This window comes from Protopterus annectens, chromosome 10.part0 (genome assembly GCF_019279795.1).
Source record: "Protopterus annectens isolate FY-2018-M chromosome 10.part0, PAN1.0, whole genome shotgun sequence".
NCBI classification, from domain to species: domain Eukaryota; kingdom Metazoa; phylum Chordata; order Ceratodontiformes; family Protopteridae; genus Protopterus; species Protopterus annectens.
The window spans coordinates 361958221-361978679 of record NC_056744.1 but is presented as its reverse complement, the minus strand read 5'-3'; the positions used below and the strand labels follow the sequence as shown (position 1 = coordinate 361978679).

General features: G+C 42.1%; 1 protein-coding gene across 1 annotated transcript in view; it reads left to right on the top strand.

Annotated features, from left to right (window-relative positions):
* KIFAP3 (kinesin associated protein 3) overlaps nucleotides 1–20459 on the top strand; it is a gene marked incomplete in the record, with an annotated part of 1467647 nt that overhangs the window by 686220 nt on the left and 760968 nt on the right. The window contains 1 exon segment of the mRNA XM_044085270.1: nucleotides 4009–4121. Within this exon segment, the coding sequence (XP_043941205.1) occupies nucleotides 4009–4121 (113 nt within the window).

The window sequence follows — 20459 nt, the reverse complement described above, 5'->3', positions numbered from 1 at the left end:
TACCCTCCAGGATCCATCAGCTGAAGGAGTTCAAGCTAAAGTAGCTTCTCAGCTGGCGACCCTTAATTCAGTGGTCAACTCCTCCATGAGGCTCATTTCCTATGCCGCCGATGGTGCGAGTAGAGCCGCAGGCACAGGCATGGTCCTTAGAAGACGCACATGGATGCAGCTGTATAATTTTGCGGAGCCCTTTAGAGCGTCATTCACCAACACCCCGTTTGACGGTTCATTTCTCTTTGGACCACAGGTGAAGGACACTCTCACTAGGTGTGAACAGGAAGGCAAGACTCTTTCTGCCATGGGAGTCCGTTTTTCCACTCCTTCCGGACCATATCCCAAAGGTCAGAAGAGTGGAAAAATGTGGTTTCGGAAATCCCAGGGAGCCTCGCCTGATACACATAGTGACTTTTTCTCTAGGGGCAGAGGAGGAAATAACAGACGCAGCCCTTGAGGCAGAGGGGGTCCGCAGAACCAGGGCAGCAGAGAATCTTTCTCTGATGAACCCTTCCAGCATCCCTGAAGGGTTGCCCGACTGCCCGCCTCTGGAGTCAGTCGGGGGAAGACCTTCACTGTACCCAAAAGACTGGCAAGACATTACGCGAGACAAATGGGTACACTCTATCATATCCAGAGGCTATGTAATTCCCTTCTTCCAATCTCCCCTATCGTCAAGCAAATCCCCCCCAGATGTTCCACCCAGTCTGAGGGCCCAAGCAGTCATAGAAATTTAAAGACTGCTAGAAAAAAGAGTCATCCAGGAAGTCCTGGCAGACCAACTCGGATCCAGAACTTACTCAAGGTTCTTTTTGGTACCAAAAAAGACAGGGGACTGGAGACCAATTTTGGATCTCAGCAGACTAAACAAGTCTGTTCAAAGAACAAGGTTTTGGATGGTCATGCTTCAGTCCATTCTACCCTTTTTGGGTCAGGACAATTGGATGTGCTCAATAGATCTCCAGGATGCGTACTATCACATCAAGATGGACAGACGCTCCAGGGGATTCCTTCGCTTCCGGCTGGGAGCCAGTCATTATCAGTTCAGAGCTCTGCCCTTTGGTCTCACCACAGCCCCCAGGGTGTTCAAATGTATGGCAGTGGTCACGGCTTACCTGAGATGTCAAGGATTCTAGCTGTTTCCTTATCTAGATGACTGACTCCGTACTGCTACTACCAGGTATCAACTTCTTCAAGCCAAGGACTATACAATTGCAATCTGTGCCCAGTTAGGCATTACCATAAATTTTGAAAAATCTGCCTTGTTGCCTTGTCAATCTATTACCTATATAGGAGCAGATCTAGATACAAAAAGTATGTCCACAAGACTACTGCCGGACAGGGTGGCCACGATTCGGCAGCAAGTTCATATCCTCATGCAATGCAAAAAGGTACAAGTCCAGTTGGTCCTTCAAACTCTGGGTTCTATGGTGGCGGCAATTCTTCTGATACCTCTAGCCCCGCTTTCACATGAGAATCCTTCAGTGGCTCGTCTTCACACAGTGGTCCTTTCAACAACTCCCCATATCTCGCATGATCATGATTACAGAAACTTGCAAAAGACACCTTTCCTGGTGGATGGTCTCCCCACTAGTGTCTCAGGGCAGACCATTCATCCAACCCCCTCTGGTGTCCACAGTGACCACGGATGCCTAACTGATGGGGTGGGGGGGCATTATCAGGGCAGGACAGTCCAAGGCATATGGCAACCTCACGAGTACCATCTGCACATAAATGTCTTGGAGATGAGAGCCGTGCTACTAGCGTTGCAAGCACTTCAGGACTCCCTTCCTCCTGGGACCATTGCAATTCAGAAGGACAACATGTCAGTAGTGTGGTACATCAACAAGCAGGGCAGAACCAGGTCCTATCCCCTATGTCAAGAAGCACTCAGACTCTGGCAGTGGGCGATTTCCTCCCAACGATTTCTGATTGCAACGCACATCCGTGGGAAGTCCAACGTCATAGCGGACAGGTTCAGCAGAGCTATTCTCATGCCTCACGAGTGGTCTCTGAATCAGGTAGTTGCGGATCTCATCTTCCGCAAATGGGGACAGCCTTGCTGCGATCTGTTTGCAACCCCCTTCAACACCAAATGCAGCAACTATTTCTCCCTTCTACCGCTTCCCGGTCATCCTCCCCGGTCATCCTCCCAGAGATGCTGTAGTCCACGATTGGCCTCAGGGACTTCTTTATGCCTTCCCGCCTTTTCCTCTTGTACCCAAACTCATACAGAAAGCAATATTGTTGGGTTGCAAAATGATCCTCATTGCTCCTTACTGGCCTCAACAGATTTGGTTTCCATTCCTGCACCGTTATCTCCTCGAGCAGCCCTGGACCCTGGATCCTATTCCAGACCTGCTGATTCATCAATCAGGAGAGCTGCATCGATCCCTCCAGACACTCCAGCTCACAGCTTGGTTGATCCAATTCCAATCCTAGCCAGGCTTCCCAGCATTTCCCCGGCTGTGCATGAAATTATTGTATCCTCTCACAAATCGGCTACTAGGAAGACGTATGCTAGCAAATGGAAACGTTTCTCTTATTGGGCAGAGGCTAGGAACATAGATCCCTTTTCAGCCCCAGTTCATGAGATCTTGGAATTCCTAACTGAGCTTTTTCACTCTGGGTCCGCTTCTGCCACAATCAGGGTTCAACTAGCGGCCATATCTAACTATCATGGTGGCTTTTCTGATCTAACTATCATGTCTCATAAGTTGTGTAAAGCCTTTCTTAGAGGGACTACTCTCCTTAGGCCCCCAGTGAGAGATCCCCCTCCTCCTTGGGACCTTAATTTGGTACTAACCTCCTTGATTATGCCCCCTTTTGAACCGGCAGCTTCCTGCTCCCTTAAGTTTCTATCTTGGAAAACTCTCTTTCTGGTAGCTATTACCTCAGCCAGATGTGTATCGGAACTTCAAGCACTAAGCGTTCGTTCTCCGTACTTAGTCTTTCACAAGGATAGGGTTGTGCTGAGAACTAATCCATCCTTACTTCCGAAAGTGTGCTCAGAAAATAATCTAAACCAATCCATAGACCTTCCAGTATTCTTCCCTAACTACACCAAGGCAGAATGCAAGTTACACCTTTTGGATGTTCATAGACAACTGCGTTTTTACCTGCATAGAACAAAGGATATAAGGAAGTCGGACCAGCTCTTCCTTTCTTATGCTAGGGGCAAAGAAGGTCTCCCAGTTAACAAAGTGACCCTGTCCAGGTGGTTGTCTCACATTATCACCTTCATTTATCAACTAAGAAACACAGAATTGTCTGCCAAACCAAAAGGCCATTCTACTAGGGCTTTGGCCACTTCTGTAGCCTTCCAGTCTAGGTTGCCCATGGACTCTATTTGTGCCGCGGCCACATGGGCAAATCCTCATACCTTTATTTCTCATTACAAGTTAGACATGGCCTCCAGGAATAGAGCTAACTTTGGTTCCACTCTTCTGAAGAGTCTGTTACAATGAGCCACCCAGGATCATAGGTGCTAGGGACGCTGTCCCAACAAGCAAGAAACGAAGGCGAGATAGACAACTTAACATGAAGTTATGTACCTACCATAACGTTCCATGTTAGTTGTCTTCATCTCGCCTTCTTTCTTGCATCCCACCCTCCATCTCCCTGTCCTATTGGACCGGGAGGTGTTTAGGTTTCACCGGCTTGAGTATTTTCTGGTTTGTTTCCTCTACTGACTTAGAGAGTATAACAGATATCCCCAACCTGTTAGTTTGGTCAGATTATTCTTGCTATGTCTGGGGTTAGCTATTACAAACGAGATCTGGGTAGCTAGCGCTAGGCGTCATGGAATATAGGGGTAGCCTCGAGCCAGTAAACAGCTCTCGAGCTATAGAAGATGGCCGAGTTGGAGCCGAGGATCGGCTCCGATCCCAACAAGCAAGGAAGAAGGCGAGATGAAGACAACTAACATGGAACATTATGGTAGGTACATAACTTCTTTTCTTCAGTGGTGTACAGTGGTCTGTCTGAGTAATGATGTCTTATTGCTTATTTCAGGAAATGGTCTACGAATGTTGATGAAAAGAGCACTGAAGTTTAGAGATCCTCTGCTGATGAAAATGATCAGGAACATCTCCCAGCATGATGGCCCAACCAAGACCTTGTTCATTGTAAGCTTTCTAACCTGTCATGCAAGACAATCAAGTCTGTAGCCGAAGGTTATCAGGCCATTTAAGTAACTTCAAAACTCTCTGCTCATTTGGTTATGTAACTAATAAATGCAGTAAAAGTATGTGAAGTCCCATTTAGCAGGAAAAAACTACTGACAGTTCTAGACCATAGCTCTCAAGTGTCCAGATTTTTGGCTCATATTTTTGGTCTGCTCCTCATAAAATTTGTGTTTTTCTGGAAGATCACTGAGGATTGAAGTCACTAAATAATTATATATATATGAGTTTCTGACTTCATATCTTTCACAAAATGTATGCTAACACAAATCTCATTATTCTAGCAGCTTGCTAAGTTTATAAGAGCAATATTTAAAATCTGTCCCTATTTTGGGGCCTTTGTCCCCCTTTTATTCAGGGCTTTGTCTTGATTTCTTGCCCTAAGAGATTGAGAGGTATGTTCTAGACTGTTGTGACTACTGTGGGGAATGCTCCAGTTTACTGTCATTTACAAATGTTTGACAGGCACATTGTTGGTATGGAGTGTTGTTTATCTGTTTATCTGTCTATCTATCCATCCATCCATTATTTGTTGACAGGGCTAGTCCCACTAGGCTAGTAGCCTCTATTCACAGGGTGGTATTTATATTACTTTGGGAAATTTGGTCAGGGCATTAGGGGGCTTCCCCTATTCTTTTTGCTTACGTGGACACTAACTGAAGTGGCACTTCCGGTTTCCGTTCCGAGCACAGAGGTGACTAGGAGAAACCAGGGAGAATATGGAGGACGAGGAAAATAGAGCGATATGCAGAGGTGAGTCCTCAATCGATGAGGATGTTGTGGCAGTGGTGGTGTCGGAAGAAAGAGTCAAGAAAGGGCAGGCAGGTGATCCTGCTGATGGAGGTGTGGAGGAAGTGATCGAGCTTTCTCAAAAAGACTGTAGTGGTAACGGATTCAGAAGAGATCATTCAGGAGAATCTCTTCAGAGATGAGGTGCCAGTACAGGAATGTGTTGTTACAGCCTTCCAGTCATGAGAGTTGCGGGTTGATGTGGTACTGGATTTAATTAATGAAAGTGAACTGGAGAGTGGCAGAGACATGTCTTGGGAAGACTTAATGGAGAAGATACAACAGGAGGAAGAGACGACTATGAAACGTAAATTGTATACAGAGATGGTAAAGTCAGGAGCTGAGAAAAAGAAGGAAGAACTAACCTGTATAAAAAAAAAAGAGAGACTTTTTACTTTACGCATTGGAAAAAAGGAAGGCAGTGAACTGGATAGATGTAAGGTATGGGATGATGTTATTACACCTTTAGGAATCAAAGCAAGTGAGTTAAGAGCCTTTATACATATTAAAAAAGAGACATTTTGTGACATTATATTTGAGACTGGTCAATTGGAGGACATTTTTGAAAAATATGTCAAGAAGAAAAATATCATGCCATGGAATTTGTATATATTTAAAACTTCTTATAGAGAGATGACGAAAAAAATAATATACAATTTAAGTCAGAAGTAGATAAAGATACTTTAAAAGGGCATTTATTGATGTTATGTAAAATGTATTAGATGTGTCAAAAGGATATGATAAGGGTTTATGGACTAGGGCATGGGATTGTAAAGTGATACTGAAAATTAAAAAAAATGAAAGTATTGTGCATTTACCAAGCATTATAACTGTTGAAGGGAGCAGGGTCATGGTAAAATATTGGCGTCAGCCTAAAACATGTTTTTGTGTGGTAAAAATTATAGTCTAATCTATAATTGTGATACGAAGATGTTTTTCATCTGGAATAATAGTACATCATGCAAGGGATTGTGAAATGAGGTGTTATAAATGTAATAAAAAACGTCATTTTGGGGGGAGTGTGAAGAAGAAGGGAAAAATATGGAGGCTGATGTAGAAGTAGTAATGCAAGATCAAAAGGGTGAGGCTGGACAAAAAGACGTAGAAACAAATAGAACATATGGATAAAGAACGAATTATACAAAAAGTTATTACCCAGGAAGAATTGAAGAAGAATCCAGTTTAAGTGACAGTGATGATGTTAATTGGAATATAGTAAAGCAAAAAAGAAAGTCGATTGGTAAGAGTGTGGGAGGGGAAAAGGAAAATTATAGATGGATTTAAAATAGAAAAAAAGAAAGGGAACGACTGAATACATATTACTTAAGGTAGAACTACTTGCAAAGTATTAGCATTAAATGTGAATAGTGTTATGAAGTTAGAGAGAAGATCAGAGATTTAGGAATAGTGTAAAAAGCAAGACAGTGATGTTATTATACTAAAATACATTTGATTGTTGTCTCAAATATATCAAACCAAAGTGTGGTGGGGAAAGAAGGCTATGTGGAATTTTGGGAGGGAGACCTGCTCAGAAATACTTGTATAAAGATACAGTTAAAGTCTTAGCTATTACCTTTGTTATAACTGGTAGAATTACGGTTATTGATGTAAGATGGATGGAACATGCTATTAGAATCATCACAATATATGTACAAAAAAGAAGAGATGTTTAGAAGTATAATTCAGTAAGTAGCAGAGGGTTTTAATTGTAAGTTAAGACAACAGAAAACAAAGGTGTATGATGTTAGATTGCTATGGACAGTTAAAAATTTGGAATTTAGAGACATGGACGTATAGAAGAGGAGATAAACAACAGAAATAGATTATTTTTTTTATTATCTGAAAGTTTAGTAATAGTAAAACAAGGTGCACTATTGACAGGATTCTCAGACCATAGGGCAGTTTGGATTAAGATAAAAGGAAATGTTGAGTATATAAAAATAGAGAAATGTTTAAGAAGAATAAATGAGGTGAAATAGCTGAAATGGGATGTTTTAGGGGAAGAAGATGTTATGAGATTATGGCAAGACCATGTAGAGATGAGAGAATTTTATAAAGATTGGTCAGAATTGTGGTTAAACTTTAAACTGAAATACAAAAAGTTTTATGTGACATAGGAGAAAGAGAAAATATATATGTGAAAAATAAAAAAAATAAAGTATAAGAATTTAAGGAATCATACAAACGATTGTCTAGAGAAGAATGATGAAAATGTCTTTATCAAGGAAAAGGATTTATATCACTTGAATAAGAAAAAATAGAACATTCATTGTGTAAACAAAGATATTTTCTGCAAGGAAAAAACAAAATAAATCGCGCCATACGTAAGTAAACTAATCAATGAGAGAAATGAAAGATTCATCGTGTAAAATATACAATACACAGGAGGAGATTATGAATATATTAAAAGAACATACTAGGATGTTATGTAGAGAGCAGAGGAATAAGATGAGGAAGGAATGGAAGGGGCATGTATTTTCTGACAAGGGTAGTACAATTTAGAAAAAGAAATAAAAATAGACAAGTTAGAACAGGTGTTAAAAGTAATGAATTTAAATTCGGCAGCAGGACCGGATGGAATACAATATAGTAGGCATCAAAATTTGACTGCAGAGCAAAAAAAAATAGTTTGTAAAGATATTAAATGAATCATTGAATAAAGCTTTCATTTATAAAGAGCTACATTTATATGGAAAAAAAGACGAGAAGAGAGAAATATAGAATTGGATATCAGTTGTATTAAATAATACAGATTATAAGCATTTTATGAAAATTTTACAAAAAAGGATGGAAGAAAAAGTGGGTAAAGTTGTAAATGAAAACTTGTGTGGTATAAAAGGTAAAAAGGTTGAAGATTTATTATTTAGAATTAAGGAATTAGAAGAAACAGTACTTAGAAATATTCAGGCGAAAGTAATGGTAGGAGATTTAAGTAAAGCTTTTAAATATTAATATTAGAAGTGTCATAAATAAAATACCTGAACTCCAGGCCACAATAGCACACTACTCCCCAGACATAGTTGTTTTAACAGAAACCTGGCTAAATAAAAACATAGCTAACTCAGAAGTTCTCCCTACCCGGCTACAATATCATTAGACAAGACAGATCACTTCGTAAAGGGGGTGGAACTGCCTTACTGTATAAGTCCAACTTAACTGTACGTCAATTACCAAACTCGTACTCCTCCCCCAGTAATTGGGACATACTTACCTCACAACTTCAACTTCACCCTAAAAAGGTCATCACCACAATTGTGATCTATATTCCACCTGGTAATACACCTGCTAGCCTTGAAGACTTCTTATCCTGGTGTTCTTCCACATACTCACAAGAAACCCTTATTCTGGGGGACTTCAACCTAGATTGGTTCACCTGTATATCAGAACCACCAAGTAATCTAATAAATCTCCATGGCTACCAGCAGCTAGTCCAAATTCCAACTAGGTGTGATAAAAAATCTAAAAGGGAATCCATCCTTGACTGGGTCCTAACTAACAACCCCACATTGTACCCCTATGCAGGCAGTCTCCCAGACACCTTAAGTGACTACAACATAATATACATTATACGTAGTAGAACAAGCATATGCAAACCCACTAACTATGCATCCACTAGAAACACAAAAAAATTATCTCCTGAGGTCCTCAATACTTTACTCTGTAACTGTGACTGGACCCCCCTAAAAACCCTCCCACTTGACTACGCTGTAGCATATTTAAACAAAACATTTCTACAACACCTAGACACTTTCGCTCCATTGCGCAAAATCAAGGTTAAAATCTCTGCAAACCCCTGGCTCAGTAAAGAAACCAAACAAATCCTGAAGTCCAGAGACACTGCCTGGCTTTACTATCAAAACAGCAGACACACAAAGCCTAACTAAGTACCAGGAACTGTGCAACCGTGCAAAAAAATGCATTAGGCTGGACAAAAAAATCCTACTACACAACATTACAAACTAAATACCAACACAACCCCCAAAAATTTTGGAAAAATGTAAACCAGCTACTAAAACCCACCCTAAAGGCTACCCCAAACCAACCACCCCTGACACTAAAGTTCCCATGAAACACAATTCAACTCCCACTTTGTGAACTCAATTCTATCCTTAGTATCACAGGACAGTTCCTTCCTCACTATCCCCCCAACACAAATAACACTAATACAAGCTTTACCCTCAAACCAGTTTCCACCACTTCAATCAAAAGCATGCTCTCCAAACTAAAAACCTCATCAACAGCAGCTGACCTACTCCCCAGCTATTTCTTGAAACTTACAGCAGATGCTATTGCTATCCCAGTCTCCACTCTCATAAACAGATCAATTGTTGAAAACTATGTGTCCAAACTCTGGAAAATATCCTATGTTACACCCATACATAAAGGCGGGACCTCCACTTAACCTAATAACTACAGACCTATTGCTATACTCTCCCCCCTGGCCAAAATCCTAGAAAAATGCATCCATACCCTGATGCTAAAATATCTCCTAGACAGCAACATCCTGTCACCTACTCAGCATGGTTTCAGACCTGCCCATAGTACAACTACAGCCCTCCTCTGCTTCACAGACACAGTAAACCATCTCAGAAATGAAGGCCTGCAGGTGTCAACTCTTTTTTTGGATATGTCCAAAGCATTTGACACAGTCTCGCACCAAATCCTGCTAAACAAACTAAACCAATATCGCCTATCAAATTCCACTCTTACCTGTTTCCAAAGCTACTTAACTGACAGGTACCAAGCTGTGAAATGGGAAACTTCTCTCTCTCCTCAGCTGCCTTTAACTATAGGAGTCCCACAGGGGTCTATCTTAGGACCACTACTATTCACAGTCTTCACAAATGACCTCCATACCTCCGCATAGCATGCATCTGTCATTCAGTATGCAAATGACACTACCTTAATCTGTGCTGCACAAAACATTCCCACCCTCCTGCAAACAACTCAGCTAGCATTTTCTGACATTGAAAACTACATTACCAAAGTCCAACTTATCCTCAGTCCAAAGAAACCTCAGCTTATGATTATAACCAGTTCTAGCAAAAACACTGATAACAGTCAATTCACTATCTACTCCACAAATGCTACTCCAGTCGCTCCAATGGCACAGGCTAAGCTATTGGAATAACCATAGACTCCCACCTAAAATTTGATAGTCATCTCAACTTAACTATTAAAGAAGTACATGCCAAGCTGGATCACTCTACCGTATCAAACCATTTCTTACCAACAACACGAGAGCAGCCATTGCTCGCTCCCAAGTTCTATGCACCCTAGTCTATGCATCTCCCATTCTGACTAATCTCAACAAAACTGAGCTAAGCAAAATGGAAGCCTGCTATAACAGAATTGCCCACTATGCTGAAAATTGCTCATATAGAACTCATCACTGTACTGCTTTGAGACAGCTCCACTGGCTTCAACTGCCCAACCTCCTAACCTATAATCAGCTCTGCCTCTGTCATTCTATCTTTTAACCTCCCCAATAAGTGTCCTGCCCTCAAAAACCTAGTACAACATCACTCAGCCAAAAGGCCTCTTAGATCATCAAGCAAACTACTACTAGAAGTCACAAACATCTGCAGTAGCTTTGGAGATGCGTTATATAGTAGTTCAGTGGCTAAAAACATGGAACTCTGTCCCCACTAGCATTCAAAACACATCATCCAAAGCCTCCTTTAAAGACCTCATCAGGCAACATCTCAAGCAAAGTTGGCAGTGCCATGATTGCTCCCCAGGCTAGTGAAAGCAGATAAGGTACACATACTAAACGTAGAGTACTTGATAATAGATGTGAAATTGTTCGATCTCGCCATTTGTTCTTACACACGGGTTCGGAGCCGATCCTCGGCTCCAAGTCGGCCACATCACCAGTTCAGCATCTTCAAGAAAGCTCGAGGCACAGTTCTATCCCATGATCCTCCTGTGCTAACCCTCAGATCTAGTTTGCCGCTAGCAGCAGATCGCATCGTGAGAGGCTCGGGCCAGTACTTTTTTCATTCTTTTTGAAGTTGTAGTTGTCAAAAATAGGTAAAATAGTTAAAAAGTAGTTATTAGTGTAATAGTTTATTACAGAGTGTGTGTTTTCTATAGTTAAGGTAGTTTATAGTAGTTTAGTAGATTTTTACCTTAGTTAAGGCCTTGTTAAAATTCTGTCAGGACTGACAATAGGCTTTGAAATTGGTAGTTTCTACTTTAAAATTTTCTTCTCTTTTTATATATATTGTAGATAAGATTTATTCTTACCTTTACAAGAGTTTGTAGTGTGTTATTGCATTTATATATATATATATATATATATATATATATATATATATATATGTAAGTATGTTGTTAGAATTTTGTATATTTAGGTTAGATACTATGTCTGAAAAAGCCAAGTCAGGCTTTAAAAGGTATCAGTGTGGGCAAAAAATGTCCATTACTGATAACCATTCTTCCTGCGTCTACTGCCTTGGCCCTCTCCACTTGCAGGAAGACTGTTCCATCTGTCATTCCTTCAGTGGGAGGGTCATGCTAGAAAGGCGTAGGAAGTTGGTGGACAGAGGGTTATTAAAACCCAAATTTCAGGAGGCCCTGGACAAGGCTGAACAAGTGTCCAAGTCTTCGAAGGGGTCAAAGTCTTCAAGAGTGTCGGAGCCTAAGTCCTCGGCTCCGAGCACCTCTTTTCAGATTCGGACACCAGCTCCAAAGACCTCGGGGTCGGGCGTCGAATGCTTATCTCTGATTGAGACTCGGGTATTGGAGCCGGTATCGGAGGTACCACCGCCTTCAATCCGTCACTCGGTGATGGCTTCGGCCCCTTCGACCCATTCTTCGAGGCCGCTTTCCGACTCCAACGTGGACCGAGTGGTACAGAAGCTAATGGAGAACTCGGCTCTGTCCAAGTTAATCGAAGTTTCGTCCCAATTGGTTTTGAAACTCGAGGCTCTTCCCGCCCCCGAGACAATTCCTCCTCCGAGACCCGTCGAGTCGCCGGAGATCGAAGAGCCGATGATTGTAGAGCCCTTGGTGCCGAAGTCTCCAGTAGTGCTATCGGCACCGTTGACCTTGACACCTTCGGAACCAGCCGGGGGGTCTCGGAGCCGACGATCTTTCCTAGGTTCCGGGGCGGACAGTCGAACCGAACTATCGGTTCTGACTCTCCCCCATGGTGCCTCAGCTCAGATCAGCTCGGATCCGTCCTCAGGGTCGGAGCCCATGGTCCCGGTTCCCGGGAAACTACCGGCTTCTTCGGAACCGGTGGGATCCTCGAGCCGGGGCAGCGGTGCCTTCGACATCATGAGGAAGGTCTTGTCTGAACAGACACATACGTCATCGGCATCTTCTTCTCCTCCCCCAAAGGGTCCGCATTCTGCTTCTGTACCTTCGGCTCCTACCAAGCGTCGAGACCCAATGCCTCAGCCAGCCCCAGAGGGCACCCCTGGTTCCTCAGATGCCTCCCCAGAAGCCCCCTCCGAGGATGTACTGAGGAAAAGATTGTGCAAGAGGAGGCACATTGATTCCCCACAGGAATCTCTGACCTCTGATACCGATTTGGATAAAGCAGAAGGGTCCCCACGGTCCCCCTCTGAAGATGTCACCTTTGCTGACATCTTGGAAATCTTGAAACAGAGGGGAGACTGGCAGACCCTTACCCCTTCTGTAGACAAATCGGTATTGCTGAAGGCATTTGGGGCTCAACCTTCTACCTCCTGGGTGACCCCTCCCTTTGACGAACTCATGGACTTGATAGCGCGAAGGGCGTGGGAGACACCTGATACAGTGGAACCGGTCCCCCGCAGACCCAACAAGTATATCACAGCCCCTCAAGATAAAAGCTTTCTAACTAAAAGAGTGCCAGTGGATACTATGGTGGTGGCGGCAGCCACTAAAAAGGAAATGTCTGAATCATCTTCCTCTGTCCATCCTCCTAATAAGGATTCTGGGACGATGGACAGATATGGGAAGCACATCTTTAGTTCCGCAGCATTTTCCATGCGATCGCTGAACTACCTTACGCATTTCACGCGTCTACAGAGAGATCTCCTCAAGGAACTGGGAGATGCTCTCCAGGGCAATACAGATGCTGCTGTCTCCGAGAAAGTAACAGCACACCTTAACACCCTCAACTCCATAGTTAACTCATCCATGAGGCTCATTTCATATGCAGCCGAAGGTTCAAGTAGGGCGGCAGCCTCAGCAATTAGTCTGAGGAGACAATCCTGGCTGCACCTATGCTCCTTTGCAGAAGCCTTCAAGTCTTCCTTTGCTAACGCCCCTTTTGATGGTGCCTCACTGTTTGGTCCCAAAGTAAAGGAGACTCTCACTAGGTGCGAGCAAGAAGGGAAGACCCTGTCTGCCGTAGGGGTCCATTTTTCTGCCCCATCTAGACCATACCCCAAAGGGCAAAGAGGCGGAAAAATGTGGTTCCGAAAGACTCTGGGATCCTTTCAGCTCACACAGAGTGATGCCCCCTCCAGAGGCAGAGGAGGGGGAAGAAATGGAAGATGCCGTCCAGGTGGCAGAGGTGGTCCGCAGAATCAGGGTGACAGAGATATGTTCTCTGGGAGGCCCTTTCAGCACTCCTGAGTGCATGCCCAGGTGTCCTACTCTGGAGGCAGTCGGGGGTCGTTTGGCTTTATACCCAGTGGCCTGGCTAAATCTTACATCGGATTCCTGGGTAAAAAGCATAGTTACCAGAGGCTACACTATTCCATTTATAAAAATTCCACCTGCCCCCAAAAAGCTCCCAGATGTTCCACCCAGTCTGCGAGACCAGGCAGCCATAGAAATAAAAAGGCTGCTCGAAAACAGAGTCATTCAACCAGTCCTGGCAGACCAGAAAGGATCCGGAACTTACTCAAGATTCTTTTTAGTTCCAAAGAAAACAGGGGACTGGAGGCCAATTTTGGACCTCAGTAGACTCAGCACTTTCGTGAAAAAGGAAAAGTTCCGGATGGTCACGCTACAGTCGATCCTTCCTTTCCTACAGGACGGCAACTGGATGTGCTCTATAGAGGTCAAAGATGCGTACTACCATATCAAAATGGCCAGAGCGTCCAGAGATCACCTGCGCTTCCGGCTGGGAGCCAGTCACTTCCAGTTTCGTGCTCTGCCCTTTGGCCTCACCTCAGCCCCCAGGGTGTTCACCAAATGCATGGCAGTAGTAACGTCTCACCTGAGACATGAGATTCCGAGTGTTTCCTCACCTAGACGACTGGCTCCTCTCCGCCACCACCGAGTATCATCTTGTGCAAGCCAGGAATTACACCATCAACCTTTGCTCCTCTCTGGGCATAACAGTCAATTTTGGAAAATCTGTCTTATCGCCCTCACAGCGTATCTCATTTATAGGGGCAGAGTTAGACACTTCCTTGGCTCGAATCAATCTCCCCCCACTAAGAGTATCAGCCCTCAGATATCAAATTTCTATCCTTCTTCAGAGCAAGAGAGTCCCTGCTCAACAAGTCTTGAGAGTACTAGGAATGATGGCAGCCGCTCTTATCATAGTTCCCCTAGGCAGGATGCACATGAGGATCCTTCAATGGATGCTATTCGCTCAATGGTCATACCTACAGCTTCCACTATCTCACGAGATCTTAATCACGAACTCCTGCAAACAAGATCTCCTATGGTGGATGCACAGTCAGGACCTAACAGTAGGCCGACCGTTTGTGTTGCCCAGTCCTATAGCTACTGTAACCACGGACGCTTCCCTGATAGGGTGGGGGGGACTTTTTCAGGGCAGAACAGTCCAAGGTCAATGGTCCAACTTGGAGTACAACCTGCACATCAATGTCCTAGAGCTGAGGGCAGTGTTTCTTGCATTGCAACACTTTCACAAGTTCTTGCCTCTGGGAACAGTGACAGTTCAGATGGACAACATGTCAGTAGTCTGGTACATAAACAAACAAGGAGGAACCAGGTCTTATCCATTGTGCAGAGAGGCCCTCAGGATTTGGCAATGGGCTTTGTCTACCGGACACTTTGTGATAGCAATGCACATCCCGGGGATATCCAACATCATTGCGGACAGGTTGAGCAAGAGCCATCCTGTTGCCCCACGAGTGGTCCCTCAAATCTCAGGTTGCGGAAAAGATTTTCCGCAGATGGGGCCAGCCTTGCTGCGACCTATTTGCATCCCCATTGAATGCCAAATGCAGAAGCTACTTTGCCCTACTACCTCCCCCCGGGGGGGTGCACTTGTGCACGCTTTTTGTTCCACTAATTCCCAAATTCCTGCAGAAAGCCAAACGTCTGGAAAGGACCATAATTCTGATAGCCCCATTCTGGCCTCTACAAATCTGGTTCCCCTTCCTTCAAACTTATCAGGTGGAGGAACCGTGGATTCTGGACCCAGTGCCAGATCTGTTGACGCACTCGTCAGGAGTTCCTCACACATCTCTCAAGTCCCTCAAACTGACAGCTTGGCTGCTCCGCTTCCCATCTTAGCCAGGTCAGATTTATTGTCACCTGCAGTACAACACATAATTGTATCTTCCCACAAGCCGTCCACAAGGAAGCTATACAACAGCAAATGGAAACGTTTTGCGTACTGGGCCTCGCAGCAGGGTATAAATCCATCAGGGGCTCCAGTACACAAGATATTAGAGTTTCTTTTGACACTTTTTCATGAATCAGCATCGACTTCCACGATAAGGGTACAATTTGCGGCTATATCTAATTTTCATGTTGGCCAGGGACATAGTTCCCTCATGTCTCACAGACTTTGCAAAGCCTTTATGAAAGGTACCTTTCACCTCCGTCCCCCCTTTCGTAGTCCAGTGGCCCCATGGAATCTTAACCTGATGTTATCACAGCTCATGTTGCCCCCATTCGAACCAGCCGCCACCACCCTTCTAAAATTCTTATCGTGGAAGACACTTTTTCTGGTTGCCATCACTTCCGCCCGCATGGTTTCAGAGTTGCAAGCGTTATCCATTCAGCCCCCCCCATATATGATATTTCATCCAGATAGGGTAACATTGCGTACCAATCTGTCCTTCCTTCCAAAGATTTGTTCAATCCAAAATATTAATCAATCGATTGAACTACCCACCTTCTTCAAAAATCACTCCAGTAAGTTGGAATACATGCTGCACAAACTAGACGTCCACAGGCAGCTGAGATTTTACTTAGGACGAAGGAATACAGAAAGTCAGACCAACTGTTTGTATCATATGCTGACCAAAGGAAAGAAAAGGAGGTAACAAAAGTTACTTTATCCAAATGGCTCTCAGACTGTATAAATTTCGTATATTCAGAATCAAAGCAACAACTCCCCTTTAAACCCAAGGCTCATTCTACGAGGGCGATTGCTACTTCCTTAGCCCATGCTGCCCGCTTGCCATTAGATACAGTTTGTGCGGCGGCAACTTGGGCGAAACCACATACTTTCATTGCTCACTACAAATTAGACAAAAACTCCAGAGACAGGGCGACGTTTGGTTCCACTGTTCTCAGGAATGTTCTCCCGTGAGCCACCCAGGATAAAGGAGCTAGGGACGCTACCCGTGTGTAAGAACAAACGGCGAGATCAAACAATTTCACATAAAGAAGTTATGTTCTTACCATAACGTTCCATGTGAATTGTTCATCTCGCCTTTGTTCTTACATTCCCCCCCCTCCATCCCCCGTCCTGCGTTCTCGAAGAACGGGTAAGACTGCATTCGGGTTCAGTCTTCTCTAGATATTGTTATTCTTGAGCTTCCTAGTCTACATCAGGGCTGGCATCTTTTTTCTTCTATTGATAACAAAGTTTCAGACAGTGTAGTTGCGTTTTTTCTAGGCGCTTAAGGCGCAGTAGCTACTGGGATTCTTCTGGTGTTAGCAAACTAGATCTGAGGGTTAGCACAGGAGGATCATGGGATAGAACTGTGCCTCGAGCTTTCTCGAAGATGCTGAGCTGGTGATGTGGCCGACTCGGAGCCGAACCCGTGTGTAAGAACAAAGGTGAGATGAACAATTCACATGGAACGTTATGGTAAGAACATAACTTCTTTTTTTCAATCTTACTTACAAACACTGGCTAATCTACAATATATGTACTGTACCTGTGTACTATGTATGTATTCTACCTATGTTCCAAATTTGAGCTGTACACCACAAATCTATTAATTACCTTTATTTTTAAATTAATATTTTTTGTTTGTTCTCTCCACTGTAACTGTTGATGTGCTGCATACCATGTGTGTATACTGATCATGTCTAAATAACTAAATGTATCTGTAATTTTTCTATGTGGAGCTTTTCTCCCCGGGCTTCTGCTGAAAAAGGGCCTTTTTGGCTCAGATACCCCCGGTTAACAAATGTAAAATAAATAAATAAATTTGATTCATCATTCAGTATTAGATGTATTTGAAATCTGTAATATAAGTAAGAATATTAAAAATGTTTGTATTTCAGCATATAAGTTTAATATAGTAAATGTTATGATAAATGGATGGTTAAGTGAAGACATACAGTTAAAGGTATTAGACAAGGTTGTCCACTGAGTGGTACATTATTTGTTTTAGTAATGAATGTAATATCTGCGTACATGAATAGAATGATGGATGCAGTAAGTTTTTTTTTTATGAATGAAGGGATAAAAATGCCTATTTTTAAAATTATGCAGATTATATTCTTCTTATTATTATTATGATTATTATGATTATTATTATTATTATTATTATGATTATTATTGTTATTGTTGTTATTGTTATTATTATTATTATTATTGTTATTATTATTATTATTATGATTATTATTATTATTATTATTAAAGGTGAAGCAGGCATGAATGCAGTGATAAAATAAATGCAGGAGATTATTCAGGTCGTAGGTTTTGTATTAACGACACAAGTCAAGGGTTAGGATTTGAGGCAAGGATTTGTAGAGTTAAGTTTAATATGGAAAAAAATGTCTTGGAAATTATAGAGGCAGTATAGAAAGAGAAAATAGAGGAAGTGAAACACTCGTGTGTGATTTAGAAGTCTTTTAGGGTTTCATTTAATAAAAAAGATCATTTCATTCCACACTGTTATCCAAGCTTATTTATTTAGCAGGTGTTTTCACTGCTCTTTTGAAGTTAGGGAAAGAAATGTAGAATATTATATTTTATTTTATTTTGGGATAGAGATTGAACCCAGTGAAAAGAGGGGTCCTGTATGTGAGAAAAGGGGGATTGGGGCTAATAAACCTATAGTGTATACGGTGTCATTAAATTTGTACAGAGTAATGAAATGTTTGAAGGACAATGAGAGTTCTTTATTAATGAAAATATTACGTTTGAAATATAAAACAGAATGGTTATTTTTCTTTTTCAGTACAAAAGAGGAGATTGTTGTAATAAAGACATGGAGGATTATCAAGATAAAATTATCGTGTGGAAAATATATGTAAAAAAATTGAAAATGAAAGAAAAAATGGTGGAATAGGATTATGGAACAGTATCGTAGACTATATCCATGGAAGGATTTAAATTTAGAAAAAAGAATGCTATCACTGCGAGAATGGAAAGATGTAAGGGAACTATTAAGTGCAATGAATTTCTATGCAGGATTGCTACACAAAAATTACCGGTAAAGCCGAATATGCCTTACAGAAGTAGAAAAGATAGTCCGTTTGTATTATGACGATTTTGAAACCAGTGCACGTTTTCCTAGAATGTAAACGAAGTAAAATGTTATGGAAAAAGATTCTACCTATGAATTATCTGCAAGGAGTTAAAGAAATGAGTATCTTCAATATGGATACGATTGAATTTGGGTATTACAGAAAGAAAAGTAGAAAGGAGGGTGAAAGAATTGATGAAATGTTCTGTATAATATGCTTAATTTGGAAGCATAGAGTGAAGGAAATCCTGTTTAACAAAAAATGGGAATTGGCTACAATATTAAAACAAATAAGGTTTTGGTTGTGTAAATTGAACTAAGGGTCAAAAAAGTGTTGTATATATACGATGAAGGAAATGTAGAAGGAAGATGTGATGTGTGTTTTGTAAATATTATATGTAGTGTAATTAAGGAAAAAAGGCATATTTGATGTAAATAAACAGGAATGTAAATAACTGTGATTGTTTTAACAAAGGACCCCTACTCTCTCCAGTAGGTGGTTTGGGACCTCTTACACCCACCTGAGCAACCACCAACTAAAGTAGATGGGATTGTGGTTTAAAGTCTCAGTTGAAGGATGACATACTCAGGAGTGCAGCACCCCCTCTTATACTGCAAGACCATGTCAGTAATCGGTCAGTCAAGTTGGAGTTCCTTGCGCAGAAATGGAATTATTGTCTTGGTCCTAACTGCTGTAGAACCACAGATCTTGGTTAGATGCAGTAACTCCATGGAATATAAGACTCCATGGAATATAAGTAAGAACACCTTGAAGTTGAATTTAGTTTTCATTCTGGTTACTCGTGTTCTCATTCTGTTTTTTTTTCTTCAGTAAAATGCTTCTGTACATTTCTCAACACCTGAAACTGCAGTGCATTTTACTTACTTGTATTGACCGGTGTCTTGTGTGACATTTTCCTAAATATATTTGATCATATTTTATGAATGTTATCTTTACATAGTGTTTTCTGCACTGTTTAAAGGTAACTATCTACTTGCATGCATCTTTTCAGTTTCGTTTCTCTGGTAGTCGAATATCCTCATTGTTCCAAAATCTTTTTGAGACCTTGAAAAGCAGATAGAAATTAGAAAAAAAATTGAGTAATTAGATTCCCTAGGAGTTATCACTCCAACAGTTTAGTTTAGGATGTTGCTTGCAACTTTGCCAGAACCTTTTGCACCAATCACTTTCTGCCAGCCATTCTCTTGTCAGAATGGGATCCGTCTTCCATGTACCAGTTATGTGGGCAATCAGTAGTAGCATGACACTATGAAAAAGAAGTTTGGACTGCCAATTAGCGACTGTCTTCCCTACCAGGGATTGAGATCAGAGTATAAGGAAAGAGAAAGGGATAGGGGAATCCTAAGTGAAAGACCTGTTCTGGTAGAGTTTTAAATCAAGCCTAGAACAGAAGCAGCTGTTATAAAGTGATAATTGTAAGGCATAGATAAATAGGTGTTTACTAGGCTAATGACCACAAGGGCCTTTTTAAGCCTAGCCATGCATCCCAAATCTCTGACAAGATATTCTTCGTGTTTCACTGTTGCAGTCATCACATTTGGGTCATCTGCCTGCAGGTAGTCCTCAGCCGGCCTGAATACCAGAGTCTTCAGATTTCTGCATCAGATGCTGTCGCTTCTTCCTTGATGTCAGGGGTATAAAACATGCAACTGATGCCATTACATCAGTCTTTCTTGCCGCGCGGTGCCCGAAGCAGAAGCAGTTCGCAAGTGCCGGTCGGCCGACTCCTGAAATTTTAGTTTTCGAGTTTCAGACCCGAAGTCTTCAAAAAAGATAAGTACCCCATTGGGGATCCTTTTTCTTGCTCTAACAGATGTCAGTAAAAGTTAACAATTGTCTTACCTGTGGAAAGGAAATACCTCGTAGAGATTTTCATTCTTACTGCAACCC